This window comes from Salmo trutta, unplaced genomic scaffold (assembly GCF_901001165.1).
Source record: "Salmo trutta unplaced genomic scaffold, fSalTru1.1, whole genome shotgun sequence".
Taxonomy (NCBI): domain Eukaryota; kingdom Metazoa; phylum Chordata; class Actinopteri; order Salmoniformes; family Salmonidae; genus Salmo; species Salmo trutta.
This window is the reverse complement of record NW_021823258.1, coordinates 489,142-509,103: the sequence shown is the minus strand read 5'-3', so window position 1 is coordinate 509,103 and position 19,962 is coordinate 489,142. Positions and strand designations below refer to the sequence as shown.

The 19,962-nt window shown below is 51.8% G+C and overlaps 1 protein-coding gene across 1 annotated transcript in view; it reads right to left on the bottom strand.

The window, feature by feature from the left end:
* The window catches only part of LOC115189968 (adiponectin receptor protein 2), a 79,405-nt gene that overhangs the window by 403 nt on the left and 59,040 nt on the right, over positions 1-19,962 (bottom strand). Inside the window, exons 4-7 of the mRNA XM_029748495.1 lie at positions 10,933-11,104; positions 4,003-4,189; positions 3,371-3,558; positions 1,233-1,426 (exon numbers count right to left, since the gene is read on the bottom strand). Of these exons, the coding sequence (XP_029604355.1) occupies positions 1,233-1,426; positions 3,371-3,558; positions 4,003-4,189; positions 10,933-11,104 (741 nt within the window). The remainder of the gene's footprint in view (positions 1-1,232; positions 1,427-3,370; positions 3,559-4,002; positions 4,190-10,932; positions 11,105-19,962) is intronic.

Genomic DNA, 19,962 nt, shown 5'->3' with positions numbered 1-19,962 from the left:
GTACTCTCTGTGTTTGTAGTAAATCATGTCTGAGGATCAGAGATGGTGTCTCTAAAAACAGCCCATAGCTCCTTCTACATCAAGATGGTCCACACAGTCAGCCGTACATCCAGGTGTGTCACTAACACACAGGAAGTTTCAGTCCAGGGTTTCCCCAAACTGGGTCCCCAGGACCCCAAGCAGAGCACGTTTTGGTTCCCCCCCCCCCAGAACGACACAGCTGATTATAATCACCAACTCTTCATCACACCTTCATCATTTCAATCAGCTGTGTCGTGTCAGGGGGGAAACCAAAACGTGCAGTGTGTGTGTGTGTGTGTGTGTGTGTGTAAACAACATACCCAGACTATGTCATGATATTAACCTCCCACTACACAGTACTGTCCTAAAGTACTGTAACATTAACCTCCCACTACACAGTACTGTCCTAAAGTACTGTAACATTAACCTCCCACTACACAGTACTGTCCTAAAGTACTGTAACAGAGGACATTAACCTCCCACTACACAGTACTGTCCTAAAGTACTGTAACAGAGAGGATATTAACCTCCCACTACACAGTACTGTCCTAAAGTACTGTAACAGAGGATATTAACCTCCCACTACACAGTACTGTCCTAAAGTACTGTAACATTAACCTCCCACTACACAGTACTGTCCTAAAGTACTGTAACATTAACCTCCCACTACACAGTACTGTCCTAAAGTACTGTAACATTAACCTCCCACTACACAGTACTGTCCTAAAGTACTGTAACATTAACCTCCCACTACACAGTACTGTCCTAAAGTACTGTAACATTAACCTCCCACTACACAGTACTGTCCTAAAGTACTGTAACAGAGGATATTAACCTCCCACCAGCTGAGGACCAGAAAGGGGGAGTAGAGGGGCAGCGAGGCCCAGCCTGATGTCTCTGTTCTGGGCTAGCTCTCCCAGGCCTGCCCCCTCTCCAGCTGGGTGTTAATGAAGGGGCACCACCGGGTCACAGGTGACGGGGTGTAAAGGATGGTACTGTCATACTAAATGACCTAACCACTGCCCTATACAATGTCCTCAATTCATTATTTACCTTCAGCTGTGTGAGGAAGACTGAGGAAAGGTTTCCCCAAAACAAACACATCTGGATCAATCAGCCCACACTAAACAGCCAAGAGTTATATTTAACTCCACTGTGTGTGTGTGTGTGTGGGTGTGGTGTGTGTGTGTGTGTGTGTGTGTGGTACCCACCCAGATGTCACATTTCCCTGGGAAGAACCTCTCTGGGATGCGAGCTGCGTAGATACAGGCTCCAGAGATGTAGAGAGTAGCCATGAGGAGCAGCCAGCCCATCTGACCCATAGTAGTGGCTCTCAGCAAGCCTTCAGTGATGACAAAGTGCAGGGTGGGGACCACACCGCTCAGACCCAGACCTACAAACACTCCTGGAGACAGACAGACAGGGGTTAATATAGACAGACAGACAGGGGTTAATACAGACAGACAGACAGACAGACAGACAGACAGACAGACAGACAGACAGACAGACAGACAGACAGACAGACAGACAGACGGGGGTTAATACAGACAGACAGACGGGGGTTAATACAGACAGACAGACGGGGGTTAATACAGACAGACAGACGGGGGTTAATACAGACAGACAGACGGGGGCTAATACAGACAGACAGACGGGGGCTAATACAGACAGACAGACGGGGGCTAACACAGACAGACGGGGGCTAACACAGACAGACGGGGGCTAACACAGACAGACAGACGGGGCTAACACAGACAGACAGACGGGGCTAACACAGACAGACAGACGGGGCTAACACAGACAGACAGACGGGGCTAATATAGACAGACAGACGGGGCTAATATAGACAGACAGACGGGGCTAATATAGACAGACAGACGGGGCTAATATAGACAGACAGACGGGGCTAATATAGACAGACAGACGGGGCTAATATAGACAGACAGACGGGGCTAATATAGACAGACAGACGGGGCTAATATAGACAGACAGACGGGGCTTATATAGACAGACAGACGGGGCTTATATAGACAGACAGACGGGGCTAATATAGACAGACAGACGGGGCTAATATAGACAGACAGACGGGGCTAATATAGACAGACAGACGGGGCTAATATAGACAGACAGACGGGGCTAATATAGACAGACAGACGGGGCTAATATAGACAGACAGACGGGGCTTATATAGACAGACAGACGGGGCTTATATAGACAGACAGACGGGGCTTATATAGACAGACAGACGGGGCTAATATAGACAGACAGACGGGGCTAATATAGACAGACAGACGGGGCTAATATAGACAGACAGACGGGGCTAATATAGACAGACAGACGGGGCTAATATAGACAGACAGACTGGGCTAATATAGACAGACAGACGGGGCTAATATAGACAGACAGGGGCTTGTTCACTCCTGAGTGGTTACACCTGACAACTAACTGTATCCTCACTGATCTTTCTGTTGATTTCACTGATGTTACATAAGGCCTTGCTACACATGACTGTCCACTGTATTTCCAGAGAGACAGAGCTAGAGAGACAGAGCTAGAGAGACAGAGCTAGAGAGACAGAGCTAGAGAGACAGAGCTAGAGAGACAGAGCTAGAGAGACAGAGCTAGAGAGACAGAGCTAGAGAGACAGAGCTAGAGAGACAGAGCTAGAGAGACAGAGCTAGAGAGACAGAGCTAGAGAGACAGAGCTAGAGAGACAGAGCTAGAGAGACAGAGCTAGAGAGACAGAGCTAGAGAGACAGAGAATGACCCTCCTGTCCTACCCTGCCCGGCAGCCACCTCGTCTTCACAGACACTGGGTCCCTGGGTCCGGCACCAGGCCGCTGGGCCTAACGACCCCATAAACGTCCCAGAGGACTGATGAGCACCAGCTTAACGGGCTCCATAAAACACAAAGAGGAGGGAGAGGGTATGTGTGTCTGTGGGGGGAGGGGAGGAAGAGAGGGAGGAAGAGAGGATAGAGGGCAGGGAGGGAGGAGGAAAGACAGCCAGCCTGAGGGCAGCCTGGCACGTGGAAGGGAGATGGGGGGATGAGGAGGAGCAAGAGGTGGAGGAGATCCCAGTGTCGGCTCATTATTTCAGGGCCTAGTGAGTCCCTGCTGTCCCCTCTACTGGCAGGAGACCCAGCAGGAGAGGGAGGAGGGAGAGAGAGGTGGGGAATTCACCAGAGCTACAGCTAGCTATGTTATTACAATACTTTGGGCAGGGCAGTAGAGACGGAGAAGGGTCTGATAGATGGAAACATAGATCAAACTGAAAGGATGTGAGCCAACACTGATTCCCAGTTTAGATTCCAAAAGAAAAAGGGTCCATAGACCCCCCAGGGACTGACCTGCTCTGACCCCACGGTACTGGGGTTTAGCGAAGAAGTCACACTGTGAGACGATGATGGCAGACACTCCTAGTATACAGACTACTACCAGGTAGATTAACCTGGGGTTGGGAGAGCAGTAGAACGAGTAGTAGAGCCACGGAACAAAGGAGCCCATGATCAGGAAGGCTATGCCAGAGTAGTCCAGTCTGGAGACACACAGAGAGACAGATGAATGACCTGGAGCACAGAAACTAAGTGTTAATCAATCATTTCTTTTCCAAAGGAACACTTAGGAAACATCTACATTGTGACGGCATGCCAATAAAGCAATTTGAAATGGATAGATTTAGTTTTATTAACACACAGAGAGAGAACGAGAGACCGAGACAGAGAGAGAGAGAGAAAGAGAGAGAGAGAGACAGAGAGAGAGAGACAGAGAGACAGAGACAGAGACAGAGAGGTTAGACCAATGACTAAACATCTGTTGCTTCAACCAATAGAACCAACGGAATAGTCCCAAAAGTGCAAACTCAAGACAAAATCAGGTGTACCCCCCCCCAATTAAAGTATTTGGCACCGGTTCTGCAATCAACACGTGTGGTGCAGTCTGGAGGCAGGTGCACGAAAGGCAAATCTAACCATGGTCTTACTTGGAGAAGACGCGCGAGACGCCCTCAGAGTGGCAGTAGACGGTGTGGAAGAGCCAGGAGAAGGACAGACACAGGATGGCCCCGATGAAGAAGATACCGATCACTATCTTCTCCTGGAACGGGGCAGCAAAGTACATGTTGGAACGAAACATATACATGATGCCCAGGCACAGGAAGAACAGACAGCCTGGAGGAAGGAGAGAGAGAGAGGGAGGGGGAGAGAGAGATGAGAGATGAGATGGAGGGAGGGGAAGAGAGAGGGAGGGGAAGAGAGAGGGAGGGGAAGAGAGAGGGGGGGGAGAGAGAGGAGGGGGAGAGAGAGAGGAGGGGGAGAGAGAGGGAGAGAGGAGGGGAGAGAGGGAGAGAGAGAGGGGGAGAGAGGGAGGGGGAGAGAGAGAGATGAGAGAGAGGGAGGGGGAGAGAGATGAGAGGAGGGAGGGGGAGAGAGATGAGATGGAGGGAGGGGGAGAGAGATGAGAGAGGGAGGGGGAGAGAGAGAGAGGAGGGGGAGAGAGATGAGAGAGGGAGGGGGAGAGAGAGAGAGAGGAGGGGGGAGAGAGATGAGATGGAGGGAGGGGGAGAGAGATGAGATGGAGGGAGGGGGAGAGAGATGAGATGGAGGGAGGAGGAGAGATGAGATGGAAGGAGGGGGAGAGAGATGAGATGGAGGGAGGGGGAGAGAGATGAGAGGAGGGAGGGGAGAGAGATGAGATGGAGGGAGGGGGAGAGAGATGAGAGAGGGAGGGGGAGAGAGATGAAGAGAGGTGGGGGAGAGATGAAGAGAGGGAGGGGAGAGGGAGGGGGGAGAGATGAGAGTGGAGGGAGGGGGAGAGAGATGAGATGAGGGAGGGGGAGAGAGATGAGATGGAGGAGGGGGAGAGAGATGAGATGGAGGGAGGGGAGAGAGATGAGATGGAGGAAGGGGAGAGAGATGAGAGAGGAAGGGGAGAGAGAGAGAGAGAGGAAGGGGAGAGAGAGAGGAGGAAGGGGAGAGAGAGAGAGAGGAGGGAGAGAGAGAGAGAGGAAGGGGAGAGAGAGGAGAGGAGGGGAGAGAGAGAGAGGAAGGGAGAGAGAGAGGAGGAAGGGGAGAGAGAGGGAGAGAAGGGAGAGAGAGAGAGAGAGGAAGGGGAGAGAGAGGAGGAAGGGGAGAGAGAGAGAGAGGAAGGGAGAGAGAGAGAGAGGAAGGGGAGAGAGAGAGAGAGGAAGGGGAGAGAGAGAGAGAGAGGAAGGGGAGAGAGAGAGAGAGGAAGGGAGGAAGAGGAGAGAGAGGAAGGGGAGAGAGAGAGAAGGAGAGGAGAGAGAGAGGAGGGAGAGAGGGAAGGGAGAGAGAGAGAGAGAGGAAGGGGAGAGAGAGAGAGAGGAAGGGGAGAGAGAGAGAGGAAGGGGAGAGAGAGAGAGAGGAAGGGGAGAGAGAGAGAGAGGAAGGGGAGAGAGAGTCAGTCTGATCTATCAGTTGAATACATCCTGAACCACAGTGATCATATGGGCTCCTGTTCAGCATTATGACCTAGCTAGCTCCACTTTACGCCGTTTTGTCACATATACTATAGATTTATAAAAACATGTCTGGTTTTTATTCTCATTTGTAGTCTCGCTTGTCAGTGGCTGTGGGAAGAGACTAAACGATCTGAGTTGTGATACTAAAAGTGTACACTATGTGGCAGTGGTGGGTAGAAAACACACAGTGTGCATGCACATGAGGTGTGATGCAGTCAGGCTGAGTCACAATGTGGGGGTGTCCTCTAAAGCCACAGAGGGGGTGTCCTCTAAAGCCACAGAGGGGGTGTCCTCTAAAGCCACAGAGGGGGTGTCCTCTAAAGCCACAGAGGGGGTGTCCTCTAAAGCCACAGAGGGGGTGTCCTCTAAAGCCACAGAGGGGGTGTCCTCTAAAGCCACAGAGGGGGTGTCCTCTAAAGCCACAGAGGGGGTGTCCTCTAAAGCCACAGAGGGGGTGTCCTGAGGCCCCCTCTGGGTGCAGGTTTTGGTGTTTACCCTAGCATTACACAGCTGATTGAAATAACCAACACATCAAAACTTTGATGATTTGTATCAGCTGTGTAGTGCCAGAGCCAAAACCAAAAGGCTATTTCCCCGGGGGGGTTGAGTCAGTAAACTGAGTCACACTATGTAACAGATTCACCAGGAGGAGAGAAACAGTGAGTTACTTCCCTCTGCTAGCCTCAGTGTGTCCGACCCAGTCAGACCTCAGTGTGTCCGACCCAGTCAGACCTCAGTGTGTCCGACCTCAGTCAGACCTCAGTGTGTCCGACCTCAGTCAGACCTGTGTGTCCGACCTCAGTCAGACCTCAGTGTGTCCGACCTCAGTCAGACCTCAGTGTGTCCGACCTCAGTCAGACCTCAGTGTGTCCGACCTCAGTCAGACCTCAGTGTGTCCGACCTCAGTCAGACCTCAGTGTGTCCGACCTCAGTCAGACCTCAGTGTGTCCGACCCAGTCAGACCTCAGTGTGTCCGACCCAGTCAGACCTCAGTGTGTCCGACCCAGTCAGACCTCAGTGTGTCCGACCCAGTCAGACCTCAGTGTGTCCGACCCAGTCAGACCTCAGTGTGTCCGACCTCAGTCAGACCTCAGTGTGTCCGACCTCAGTCAGACCTCAGTGTGTCCGACCCAGTCAGACCTCAGTGTGTCCGACCCAGTCAGACCTCAGTGTGTCCGACCCAGTCAGACCTCAGTGTGTCCGACCCAGTCAGACCTCAGTGTGTCCGACCCAGTCAGACCTCAGTGTGTCCGACCCAGTCAGACCTCAGTGTGTCCGACCCAGTCAGACCTCAGTGTGTCGACCCAGTCACCCGCCTGCGGTTCTACTACACCCGCCTGCGGTTCTACTACACCCGCCTGCGGTTCTACTACACCCGCCTGCGGTTCTACTACACCCGCCTGCGGTTCTACTACACCCGCCTGCGGTTCTACTACACCCGCCTGCGGTTCTACTACACCCGCCTGCGGTTCTACTACACCCGCCTGCGGTTCTACTACACCCGTCTGTGGTTGCATTGTTATTGTGATTGGGGGATGGAGTTTTTCCTGACTAATGTGTCCTGTCATACAGGGTTCAGTTCTCGGGCCGACTCTCTCCTCTGTGTACATCAATGATGTTGCTCTTGCTGCTGGTGAGTCTCTGATCCACCTCTACGCAGACGACACCATTCTGTAAACTTCTGGCCCTTCTTTGGACACTGTGTTAACAACCCTCCAGACGAGCTTCAATGCCATACAACTCTCCTTCCGTGGCCTCCAACTGCTCTTAAATGCAAGTAAAACTAAATGCATGCTCTTCAACCGATCGCTGCCCACACCTGCTCGCCCGTCCAGCATCACTACTCTGGACGGTTCTGACTTAGAATACATGGACAACTACAAATACCTAGGTGTCTGGTTAGACTGTAAACTCTCCTTCCAGACTCACATTAAGCATCTCCAATCCAAAGTTAAATCTAGAATCGGCTTCCTATATCGCAACAAAGCACCCTTCACTCATGCTGCCAAACATACCCTCGTAAAACTGACCATCCTACCGATCCTCGACTTCGGCGATGTCATCTATAAAATAGCCTCCAACTCTACTCAACAAACTGGATGCGGTCTATCACAGTGCCATCCGTTTTGTCACCAATGCCCCATATACTACCCACCATTGCAACCTGTACGCTCTCGTTGGTTGGCCCTCGCTTCATACTCGTCGCCAAACTCACTGGCTCCAGGTCATCTACAAGTCTCTGCTGGGTAAAGCCCCGCCTTATCTCAGCCCACTGGTCACCATAGCAGCACCCACTCGTAGCACGTGCTCCAGCAGGTATATCTCTCTGGTCACCCCCAAAGCCAATTCATCCTTTGGTCGTCTTTCCTTCCTGTTCTCTGTTGCCAATGACTGGAACGAACTGCAAAAATCTCTGAAGCTGGAGACTCATATCTCCCTCACTAGCTTTAAGCACCAGCTGTCAGAGCAGCTCACAGATCACTGCACCTGTACATAGCCCATCTGTAAACAGCCCATCTATCTACCTACCTCCCTCATCCCCATACTGTATTTATTTATTTATCTTGCTCCTTTGCACCCCAGTATCTCTACTTGCACATTCATCTTCTGCACATCTACCATTCCAGTGTTTAATTGCTATATTGTAATTACTTCGCCACCATGGCCTATTTATTGCCTTAATTCCCTTATCTTACCTCATTTGCACATGCTGTATATAGACTTGTTTTCTTTTGTTCTACTGTATTATTGACTGTATGTTTTGTTTATTCCGTGTGTAACTCTGTGTTGTTATATGTGTCACACTGCTTTGCTTTATCTTGGCCAGGTCACAGTTGTAAATGAGAACTTGTTCTCAACTAGCCTACCTGGTTAAATAAAGGTGAAATAAAAATAAATACATGTATATTTACTATCTAATGACTCAGACCTGGAGTTTTTCATGACTATCATGACAAGGGAAAAACTCTGGGTCCAAGAATGTTCTGGGCCTAAAGAGGCCTGGTAAAATCCCAAGGTCAGGTAGAGACTCCTGACCCCTAGCTACGATGCCATGTTTGATAGGTTGTTGTTGTGTGTTCTTTGTTCTGTTGGATGCTCACCAGGACAGGACAAAGCTATGGAGGGCTGCCAGCTAAATGGGTCCAACCCCAACCCAGCTAAATGGGTCCAACCCCAACCCAGCTAAATGGGTCCAACCCAGCTAAATGGGTCCAACCCCAACCCAGCTAAATGGGTCCAACCCAGCTAAATAGGTCCAACCCAGCTAAATAGGTCCAACCCAGCTAAATGGGTCCAACCCCAACCCAGCTATATGGGTCCAACCCAGCTAAATGGGGCCAACCCAGCTAAATGGGGCCAACCCAGCTAAATGGGGCCAACCCAGCTAAATGGGTCCAGGTCCAACCCAGCTAAATGGGTCCAGGTCCAACCCAGCTAAATGGGTCCAACCCCAACCCAGCTAAATGGGTCCAACCCCAACCCAGCTAAATGGGTCCAACCCCAACCCAGCTAAATGGGTCTAACCCCAACCCAGCTAAACAGGTCTAACCCTATAACCCAGCTAAACGGGTCTAACCCTATAACCCAGCTAAATGGGTCTAACCCTAACCCAGCTAAATGGGTCTAACCCTAACCCAGCTAAATGGGTCTATGTGAATACTCAGTTCTCCGTTTACTCAGAGGCCCTGTCCTTATTTAATGCCCAACGCATCTGCGCTGGAGCGGAAGAGAGTCTGTGTGTGTGTGTGTGGTGCCCTGTGCTCCCATATTATTCTATCATTTCTGCACGTGTGAGCAGGGACCTCATGTTAGTTTGTCTGTGTATTGGCTGGTCCTTAGTCTGACTCTGTGTGTGTGTGTGTGTGTGTGTGTGTGTGTGTGTGTGTGTGTGTGTGTGTGTGTGTGTGTGTGTGTGTGTGTGTGGCATCTTAAACCCGCTAGAGCAGAGAGCAGAGAGCGGGGAACGTTAACACCATTACTAGTGATTAGGGCAGGACGTTACGACATGGCAGATTAACCATGCTACTCTATTAAGAGACAACATATAGTATTAAACACTGTGTTTTATCCTCTGTGTCTGGCTCAGCTGTGGCCTGCTAATTCTCTCTGCTCCTCTACCACCCCCTCTCCGCTCCTCTACCACCCCACCCCCTCCTCTACCGCCCCACCCCCTCCTTTAGCGCCCCGCCCCCTCTCCCCTCCTTTAGCGCCCCGCCCCCTCTCCCCTCCTCTACCACCCCCTCTCCGCTCCTCTACCACCCCACCCCCTCCTCTACCGCCCCACCCCCTCCTTTAGCGCCCCGCCCCCTCTCCCCTCCTCTAGCACCCCGCCCCCTCCTCTACCACCCCCTCTCCGCTCCTCAAGCACCCCGCCCCCTCCTCTAGCGCCCCGCCCCCTCTCCGCTCCTCTAGCACCCCGCCCCCTCCTCTAGCGCCCCACCCCCTCCTTTAGCGCCCCGCCCCCTCTCCCCTCCTCTAGCACCCCACCCCCTCCTCTACCACCCCCTCTCCGCTCCTCTAGCACCCCGCCCCCTCCTCTAGCGCCCCGCCCCCTCTCCGCTCCTCTAGCACCCCGCCCCCTCCTCGCTCCTCTAGCGCCCCCGCCCCCTCTCCGCTCCTCTAGCGCCCCGCCCCCTCTCCGCTCCTCTAGCGCCCCGCCCCCTCTCCGCTCCTCTAGCACCCCGCCCCCCCCCTCTAGCGCCCCCTCTCCGGCTCCTCTAGCGCCCCGCCCCCTCCTCTAGCGCCCCGCCCCCTCTCCGCTCCTCTAGCGCCCCGCCCCCTCCTCTAGCGCCCCGCCCCCTCTCCGCTCCTCTAGCGCCCCCTCCTCTAGCGCCCCGCCCCCTCTACCGCCCCCTCTCCGCTCCCTCTACCGCTCCCTCTACCGCCCCCTCTACCGCCCCCTCTACCGCCCCCTCTACCGCCCCCTCTCCGCTCACTCTACCGCCCCCTCTACAGTTTTGGTGGTCCCAGGAACAGAAAAGGTTGGGAACGACTGTTCTGTGATCTAATTAGCTGTTAAGTCACTCAAACCAAAGTAAATGTCACCACCAAAAGACATTCATTTGCTAGCTTTGTTTGAAAAATATATTTCAATTTAAATGCTAGCTTGGTGAGTCAGTGACTGTCTCCCCCCCCAACCACTCTCTTACCCAGCAGGTGAGTCAGTGATTGTCCCCCCCCCCGACCACTCTCTTACCCAGCAGGTGAGTCAGTGATTTGTCCCCCCCCGACCACTCTCTTACCCAGCAGGTGAGTCAGTGATTGTCCCCCCCCCGACCACTCTCTTACCCAGCAGGTGAGTCAGTGATTGTCCCCCCCCCCCGACCACTCTCTTACCCAGCAGGTGAGTCAGTGATTGTCCCCCCCCCTGACAACTCTCTTACCCAGCAGGTGAGTCAGTGATTGTCCCCCCCCCCCCGACCACTATCTTACCCAGCAGGTGAGTCCAGATGTTGCCAGTCTCAGTGTGGATCCTGAAGATGCTCTTGAAGCAGGCCCTGAAGGAGGGCATGGGCGGCCGGTGTCCGTGGCGGAGATACTCGTTATCCTTCAGCCACTCAGGCAGCACGTCATGAGGAATGACCCGCCACCGGCCTTCCCACACCTTGGAACAAGACACGGGGAGACCAGTGGAAAAGCACTTCATTAGGTTGTCCTCCGAAGCAGGACTGAACTTGAGTTACGAATAAAATGCCACAAGTGAGGGGGGAAAGGAGTGTTCTCTCCCGTGTATTTCTCTCATATTTCCATTTGATGTTCAGGGTGAATCGACATGTCCAGTGGAGACGCAGGCTGGACATGTCGACCTCCCAGTGTAATATCTGTATTGATCTACTGTTCCATAGACCTCCCTATGTAATATCTGTATTGATCTACTGTTCCATAGACCTCCCAGTGTAATATCTGTATTGATCTACTGTTCCATAGACCTCCCTATGTAATATCTGTATTGATCTACTGTTCCATAGACCTCCCTGTGTAATATCTGTATTGATCTACTGTTCCATAGACCTCCCTGTGTAATATCTGTATTGATCTACTGTTCCATAGACCTCCCTATGTAATATCTGTATTGATCTACTGTTCCATAGACCTCCCTATGTAATATCTGTATTGATCTACTGTTCCATAGACCTCCCTATGTAATATCTGTATTGATCTACTGTTCCATAGACCTCCCTATGTAATATCTGTATTGATCTACTGTTCCATAGACCTCCCTATGTAATATCTGTATTGATCTACTGTTCCATAGACCTCCCTGTGTAATATCTGTATTGATCTACTGTTCCATAGACCTCCCTGTGTAATATCTGTATTGATCTACTGTTCCATAGACCTCCCTGTGTAATATCTGTATTGAACTACTGTTCCATAGACCTCCCTGTGTAATATCTGTATTGAACTACTGTTCCATAGACCTCCCTATGTAATATCTGTATTGAACTACTGTTCCATAGACCTCCCTATGTAATATCTGTATTGAACTACTGTTCCATAGACCTCCCTATGTAATATCTGTATTGATCTACTGTTCCATAGACCTCCCTATGTAATATCTGTATTGAACTACTGTTCCATAGACCTCCCTATGTAATATCTGTATTGAACTACTGTTCCATAGACCTCCCTATGTAATATCTGTATTGATCTACTGTTCCATAGACCTCCCTATGTAATATCTGTATTGAACTACTGTTCCATAGACCTCCCTGTGTAATATCTGTATTGAACTACTGTTCCATAGACCTCCCTGTGTAATATCTGTATTGAACTACTGTTCCATAGACCTCCCTATGTAATATCTGTATTGAACTAGTGTTCCATAGACCTCCCTATGTAATATCTGTATTGAACTACTGTTCCATAGACCTCCCTATGTAATATCTGTATTGATCTACTGTTCCATAGACCTCCCTATGTAATATCTGTATTGATCTACTGTTCCATAGACCTCCCTATGTAATATATGTATTGAACTAGTGTTCCATAGACCTCCCTATGTAATATCTGTATTGAACTAGTGTTCCATAGACCTCCCTATGTAATATCTGTATTGAACTAGTGTTCCATAGACCTCCCTATGTAATATCTGTATTGAACTAGTGTTCCATAGACCTCCCTATGTAATATTTGTATTGAACTAGTGTTCCATAGACCTCCCTATGTAATATCTGTATTGAACTACTGTTCCATAGACCTCCCTATGTAATATCTGTATTGATCTACTGTTCCATAGACCTCCCTATGTAATATCTGTATTGAACTACTGTTCCATAGACCTCCCTATGTCATATCTGTATTGAACTACTGTTCCATAGACCTCCCTATGTAATATCTGTATTGAACTAGTGTTCCATAGACCTCCCTATGTAATATCTGTATTGAACTAGTGTTCCATAGACCTCCCTATGTAATATCTGTATTGAACTACTGTTCCATAGACCTCCCTATGTAATATCTGTATTGAACTACTGTTCCATAGACCTCCCTATGTAATATCTGTATTGAACTAGTGTTCCATAGACCTCCCTATGTAATATCTGTATTGAACTAGTGTTCCATAGACCTCCCTATGTAATATCTGTATTGAACTACTGTTCCACAGGCCTCCCTATGTAATATTTGTATTGAACTACTGTTCCATAGACCTCCCTATGTAATATCTGTATTGATCTACTGTTCCATAGACCTCCCTATGTAATATCTGTATTGATCTACTGTTCCATAGACCTCCCTATGTAATATCTGTATTGAACTACTGTTCCATAGACCTCCCTATGTCATATCTGTATTGAACTACTGTTCCATAGACCTCCCTATGTAATATCTGTATTGAACTACTGTTCCATACACCTCCCTATGTAATATCTGTGTTAGGGAGGCCTGTGGAACAGTAGTCTATGTAATATCTTGTATTGAACTACTGTTCCACAGACCTCCCTATGTAATATCTGGGGTGTATGGATGTATGGATGTAGGGGTGTAGGGGTGTATGGATGTATGGATGTAGGGGTGTATGGATGTACGGGTGTATGGATGTAGGGGTGTAGGGATGTAGGGGTGTATGGATGTAGGGGTGTATGGATGTAGGGGTGTATGGATGTAGGGTGTATGGATGTAGGGTGTATGGATGTAGGGGTGTATGGATGTAGGGGTGTATGGATGTATGGATGTAGGGGTGTATGGATGTAGGGGTGTAGGGATGTAGGGGTGTAGGGATGTATGGATGTAGGGGTGTATGGATGTAGGGGTGTATGGATGTAGGGGTGTATGGAGGTAGGGTGTAGGGAGGTAGGGGTGTATGGAGGTAGGGGTGTAGGGAGGTAGGGGTGTATGGATGTAGGGGTGTATGGATGTAGGGGTGTATGGATGTATTGATGTAGGGGTGTATGGATGTAGGGGTGTATGGATGTAGGGGTGTATGGATGTAGGGTGCATGGATGTAGGGGTGTATGGATGTATTGATGTAGGGGTGTATGGATGTAGGGGTGTATGGATGTAGGGTGCATGGATGTAGGGGTGTATGGATGTATTGATGTAGGGGTGTATGGATGTAGGGGTGTATGGATGTATGGGTAGGGGTGTATGGATGTAGGGGTGTATGGATGTATGGGTAGGGGTGTAGGGATGTATGGATGTAGGGGGGTATGGATGTAGGGGTGTATGGATGTAGGGGTGTAGGGGGGTACGGATGTAGGGGGGTACGGAGGTAGGGGTGTACGGAGGTAGGGGTGTATGGAGGTAGGGGTGTATGGATGTAGGGGTGTATGGATGTATGGGTGTATGGATGTAGGGGTGTATGGATGTACGGGGTAGGGGTGTATGGATGTAGGGGTGTATGGATGTATGGGTAGGGGTGTAGGGGGGTATGGATGTAGGGGGGTATGGGTGTAGGGGGGTATGGGTGTAGGGGGGTATGGATGTAGGGGGGTACGGATGTAGGGGGGTACGGATGTAGGGGGGTACGGATGTATGGATGTACGGGTGTATGGATGTACGGGGTAGGGGTGTAGGGATGTAGGGGTGTATGGATGTAGGGGTGTATGGATGTATGGGTAGGGGTGTATGGATGTAGGGGTGTATGGATGTATGGGTGTAGGGATGTATGGATGTAGGGGGGTATGGATGTAGGGGTGTATGGATGTAGGGGTGTAGGGGGGTACGGATGTAGGGGGGTACGGAGGTAGGGGTGTACGGAGGTAGGGGTGTATGGAGGTAGGGGTGTATGGATGTATGGATGTAGGGGTGTATGGATGTACGGGGTAGGGGTGTATGGATGTAGGGATGTATGGATGTAGGGGTGTATGGATGTATGGGTAGGGGTGTAGGGATGTATGGATGTAGGGGGGTATGGATGTAGGGGGGTATGGGTGTAGGGGGGTATGGATGTAGGGGGGTATGGATGTAGGGGGGTATGGATGTAGGGGGGTATGGATGTATGGATGTACGGATGTATGGATGTACGGGTGTATGGATGTACGGGGTAGGGGTGTAGGGATGTAGGGGTGTATGGATGTAGGGGTGTAGGGGTGTATGGATGTAGGGGTGTATGGATGTAGGGGTGTATGGATGTAGGGATGTATGGATGTAGGGATGTATGGATGTAGGGGTGTATGGATGTAGGGATGTAGGGGTGTATGGATGTAGGGGTGTATGGATGTAGGGGTGTATGGATGTAGGGGTGTAGGGATGTAGGGATGTATGGATGTAGGGGTGTATGGATGTAGGGGTAGGGGTGTAGGGGGGTAGGGGTGTAGGGAGGTATGGATGTAGGGGTGTATGGATGTAGGGGTGTATGGATGTAGGGGTGTATGGAGGTAGGGTGTAGGGAGGTAGGGGTGTATGGAGGTAGGGGTGTATGGAGGTAGGGGTGTAGGGAGGTAGGGGTGTAGGGAGGTAGGGGTGTATGGATGTAGGGGTGTATGGATGTAGGGGTGCATGGATGTAGGGGTGTATGGATGTAGGGTGCATGGATGTAGGGGTGTATGGATGTAGGGTGCATGGATGTAGGGGTGTATGGATGTATTGATGTAGGGGTGTATGGATGTAGGGGTGTATGGATGTAGGGTGCATGGATGTAGGGGTGTATGGATGTATTGATGTAGGGGTGTATGGATGTATGGGTAGGGGTGTAGGGATGTATGGATGTAGGGGGGTATGGATGTAGGGGGGTACGGAGGTAGGGGTGTACGGAGGTAGGGGTGTACGGAGGTAGGGGTGTACGGAGGTAGGGGTGTACGGAGGTAGGGGTGTATGGATGTATGGATGTAGGGGTGTATGGATGTAGGGGTGTATGGATGTAGGGGTGTATGGATGTACGGGGTAGGGGTGTATGGATGTAGGGATGTATGGATGTAGGGGTGTATGGATGTATGGGTAGGGGTGTAGGGATGTATGGATGTAGGGGGGTATGGATGTAGGGGTGTATGGATGTAGGGGGGTATGGGTGTAGGGGGGTACGGGTGTAGGGGGGTACGGATGTAGGGGGGTACGGAGGTAGGGGGGTACGGAGGTAGGGGTGTACGGAGGTAGGGGTGTACGGGTGTATGGATGTATGGATGTAGGGGTGTATGGATGTATGGGTAGGGGTGTAGGGATGTATGGATGTAGGGGGGTATGGGTGTAGGGGGGTATGGGTGTAGGGGGGTATGGGTGTAGGGGGGTACGGGTGTAGGGGGGTACGGATGTAGGGGGGTACGGAGGTAGGGGGGTACGGAGGTAGGGGTGTACGGAGGTAGGGGTGTACGGAGGTAGGGGGGTACGGAGGTAAGGGGGTACGGAGGTAGGGGTGTACGGAGGTAGGGGTGTACGGGTGTATGGATGTATGGATGTATGGGTAGGGGTGTAGGGATGTAGGGGGGTATGGGTGTAGGGGTGTATGGATGTAGGGGGGTACGGAGGTAGGGGTGTACGGAGGTAGGGGTGTACGGGTGTATGGATGTATGGATGTAGGGGTGTATGGATGTATGGGTAGGGGTGTAGGGATGTATGGATGTAGGGGGGTATGGATGTAGGGGGGTACGGGTGTAGGGGGGTATGGGTGTAGGGGGGTACGGGTGTAGGGGGGTACGGAGGTAGGGGTGTACGGAGGTAGGGGTGTACGGGTGTATGGATGTACGATGTAGGGGTGTATGGATGTACGGGGTAGGGGTGTATGGATGTAGGGATGTATGGATGTACGGGGTAGGGGTGTATGGATGTAGGGATGTATGGATGTAGGGGTGTATGGATGTATGGGTAGGGGTGTAGGGATGTATGGATGTAGGGGGGTATGGATGTAGGGGGTATGGATGTAGGGGGGTATGGATGTAGGGGGGTATGGATGTAGGGGTCTGGAGGTAGGGGGTATGGATGTAGGGGGGTATGGAGGTAGGGGGTATGGATGTAGGGGGTATGGAGGTAGGGGGTATGGATGTAGGGGGTATGGAGGTAGGGGGTATGGATGTAGGGGGGTATGGAGGTAGGGGGGTATGGATGTAGAGGGGGGTATGGATGTAGGGGGGTATGGATGTAGGGGGGTATGGAGGTAGGGGGGTATGGAGGTAGGGGGGTATGGAGGTACGGGGGGTATGGAGGTACGGGGGGTATGGAGGTACGGGGGGTATGGAGGTAGGGGGGTATGGAGGTACGGGGGTATGGAGGTACGGGGGGTATGGATGTAGGGGGGTATGGATGTAGGGGGGTATGGAGGTACGGGGGGTATGGATGTAGGGGGGTATGGATGTAGGGGGGTATGGAGGTACGGGGGGTATGGAGGTAGGGGAGTATGGAGGTAGGGGAGTATGGAGGTAGGGGTGTATGGAGGTAGGGGTGTATGGAGGTAGGGGTGTATGGAGGTAGGGGAGTATGGATGTAGGGGAGTATGGATGTAGGGGAGTATGGAGGTAGGGGAGTATGGAGGTAGGGGTGTATGGAGGTAGGGGTGTACGGATGTAGGGGTGTACGGATGTAGGGGTGTACGGATGTAGGGGGGTACGGATGTAGGGGGGTACGGATGTAGGGGGGGTACGGAGGTAGGGGGGTACGGAGGTAGGGGTGTACGGAGGTAGGGGTGTACGGAGGTAGGGGTGTACGGAGGTAGGGGTGTACGGAGGTAGGGGTGTACGGAGGTAGGGGTGTATGGATGTATGGATGTAGGGGTGTATGGATGTACGGGGTAGGGGTGTATGGATGTACGGGGTAGGGGTGTATGGATGTAGGGATGTATGGATGTACGGGGTAGGGGTGTATGGATGTAGGGGTGTATGGATGTACGGGGTAGGGGTGTAGGGATGTATGGATGTAGGGGTGTATGGATGTACGGGGTAGGGGTGTATGGATGTACGGGGTAGGGGTGTATGGATGTACGGGGTAGGGGTGTATGGATGTAGGGATGTATGGATGTACGGGGTAGGGGTGTATGGATGTAGGGGTGTATGGATGTATGGGTAGGGGTGTAGGGATGTATGGATGTAGGGGGGTATGGATGTAGGGGGGTATGGGTGTAGGGGGGTATGGATGTAGGGGGGTATGGATGTAGGGGGGTATGGATGTAGGGGGGTATGGCTGTAGGGGGGTATGGCTGTAGGGGGGTATGGAGGTAGGGGGGTATGGAGGTAGGGGGGTATGGAGGTAGGGGGGTATGGATGTAGGGGGGTATGGAGGTAGGGGGGTATGGATGTAGGGGGGTATGGAGGTAGGGGGGTATGGAGGTACGGGGGGTATGGATGTAGGGGGGTATGGAGGTAGGGGGGTATGGAGGTACGGGGGGTATGGATGTAGGGGGGTATGGATGTAGGGGGGTATGGAGGTACGGGGGGTATGGAGGTACGGGGGGTATGGAGGTACGGGGGGTATGGAGGTAGGGGTGTATGGAGGTAGGGGAGTATGGAGGTAGGGGAGTATGGAGGTAGGGGAGTATGGAGGTAGGGGAGTATGGAGGTAGGGGAGTATGGAGGTAGGGGTGTATGGAGGTAGGGGTGTATGGAGGTAGGGGTGTATGGAGGTAGGGGTGTATGGAGGTAGGGGTGTATGGAGGTAGGGGTGTATGGAGGTAGGGGTGTAGGGGTGTATGGATGTAGGGGGGTATGGATTTAGGGGGGTATGGATGTAGGGGGGTATGGATGTAGGGGTGTATGGATGTAGGGGTGTATGGATGTAGGGGTGTATGGTTGTAGGGGTGTATGGTTGTAGGGGTGTATGGATGTAGGGGTGTATGGTTGTAGGGGTGTATGGTTGTAGGGGTGTATGGTTGTAGGGGTGTATGGTTGTAGGGGTGTATGGTTGTAGGGGTGTATGGTTGTAGGGGTGTATGGTTGTAGGGTGTATGGTTGTAGGGGTGTATGGTTGTAGGGGTGTATGGTTGTAGGGGTGTATGGTTGTAGGGGTGTATGGTTGTAGGGGTGTATGGATGTAGGGGTGTAGGGATGTAGGGGTGTAGGGATGTAGGGGTGTAGGGATGTAGGGGTGTACGGAGGTAGGGGTGTACGGAGGTAGGGGTGTACGGAGGTAGGGGTGTACGGAGGTAGGGGTGTATGGAGGTAGGGGTGTATGGATGTATGGAGGTAGGGGTGTATGGAGGTAGGGGTGTAGGATGTAGGGGTGTATGGAGGTAGGGGTGTATGGAGGTAGGGGTGTATGGAGGTAGGGGTGTATGGAGGTAGGGGTGTATGGAGGTAGGGGTTGTATGGAGGTAGGGGTGTATGGAGGTAGGGGTGTATGGAGGTAGGGGTGTATGGAGGTAGGGGTGTATGGAGGTAGGGGTGTATGGAGGTAGGGGTGTATGGAGGTAGGGGTATATGGAGGTAGGGGTGTATGGAGGTAGGGGTGTATGGAGGTAGGGGTGTATGGATGTATGGGTAGGGGTGTATGGAGGTAGGGGTGTATGGAGGTAGGGGTGTATGGAGGTAGGGGTGTATGGAGGTAGGGGTGTATGGAGGTAGGGGTGTATGGAGGTAGGGGTGTATGGAGGTAGGGGTGTATGGAGGTAGGGGTGTATGGAGGTAGGGGTATATGGAGGTAGGGGTGTATGGAGGTAGGGGTGTATGGAGGTAGGGGTGTATGGAGGTAGGGGTGTATGGATGTATGGGTAGGGGTGTATGGAGGTAGGGGTGTAGGATGTAGGGGTGTATGGATAGAGGGAAGGAGAGAGGGAGGTCTGCCTATCTGTCAAGGCTAGAGCTAGAGGGAAGGAGAGAGGGAGGTCTGCCTATCTGTCAAGGCTAGAGGGAAGGAGAGAGGGAGGAGGGAAATGTGAGGTATGTACAGTGACCTAAAGGTCTGGTGACTCATGTGATACGTCTCTACAGGCTAGCTAACCTGGTCAGGAGCACTACTTTAAACCAGAGACCTATTCCCTATATAGTGCACTACTTTAGACCAGAGCCCTATTCCCTATGTAGTGCACTACTTTAGACCAGAGCCCTATTCCCTATATAGTGCACTACTTTAGACCAGAGCCCTATTCCCTATATAGTGCAC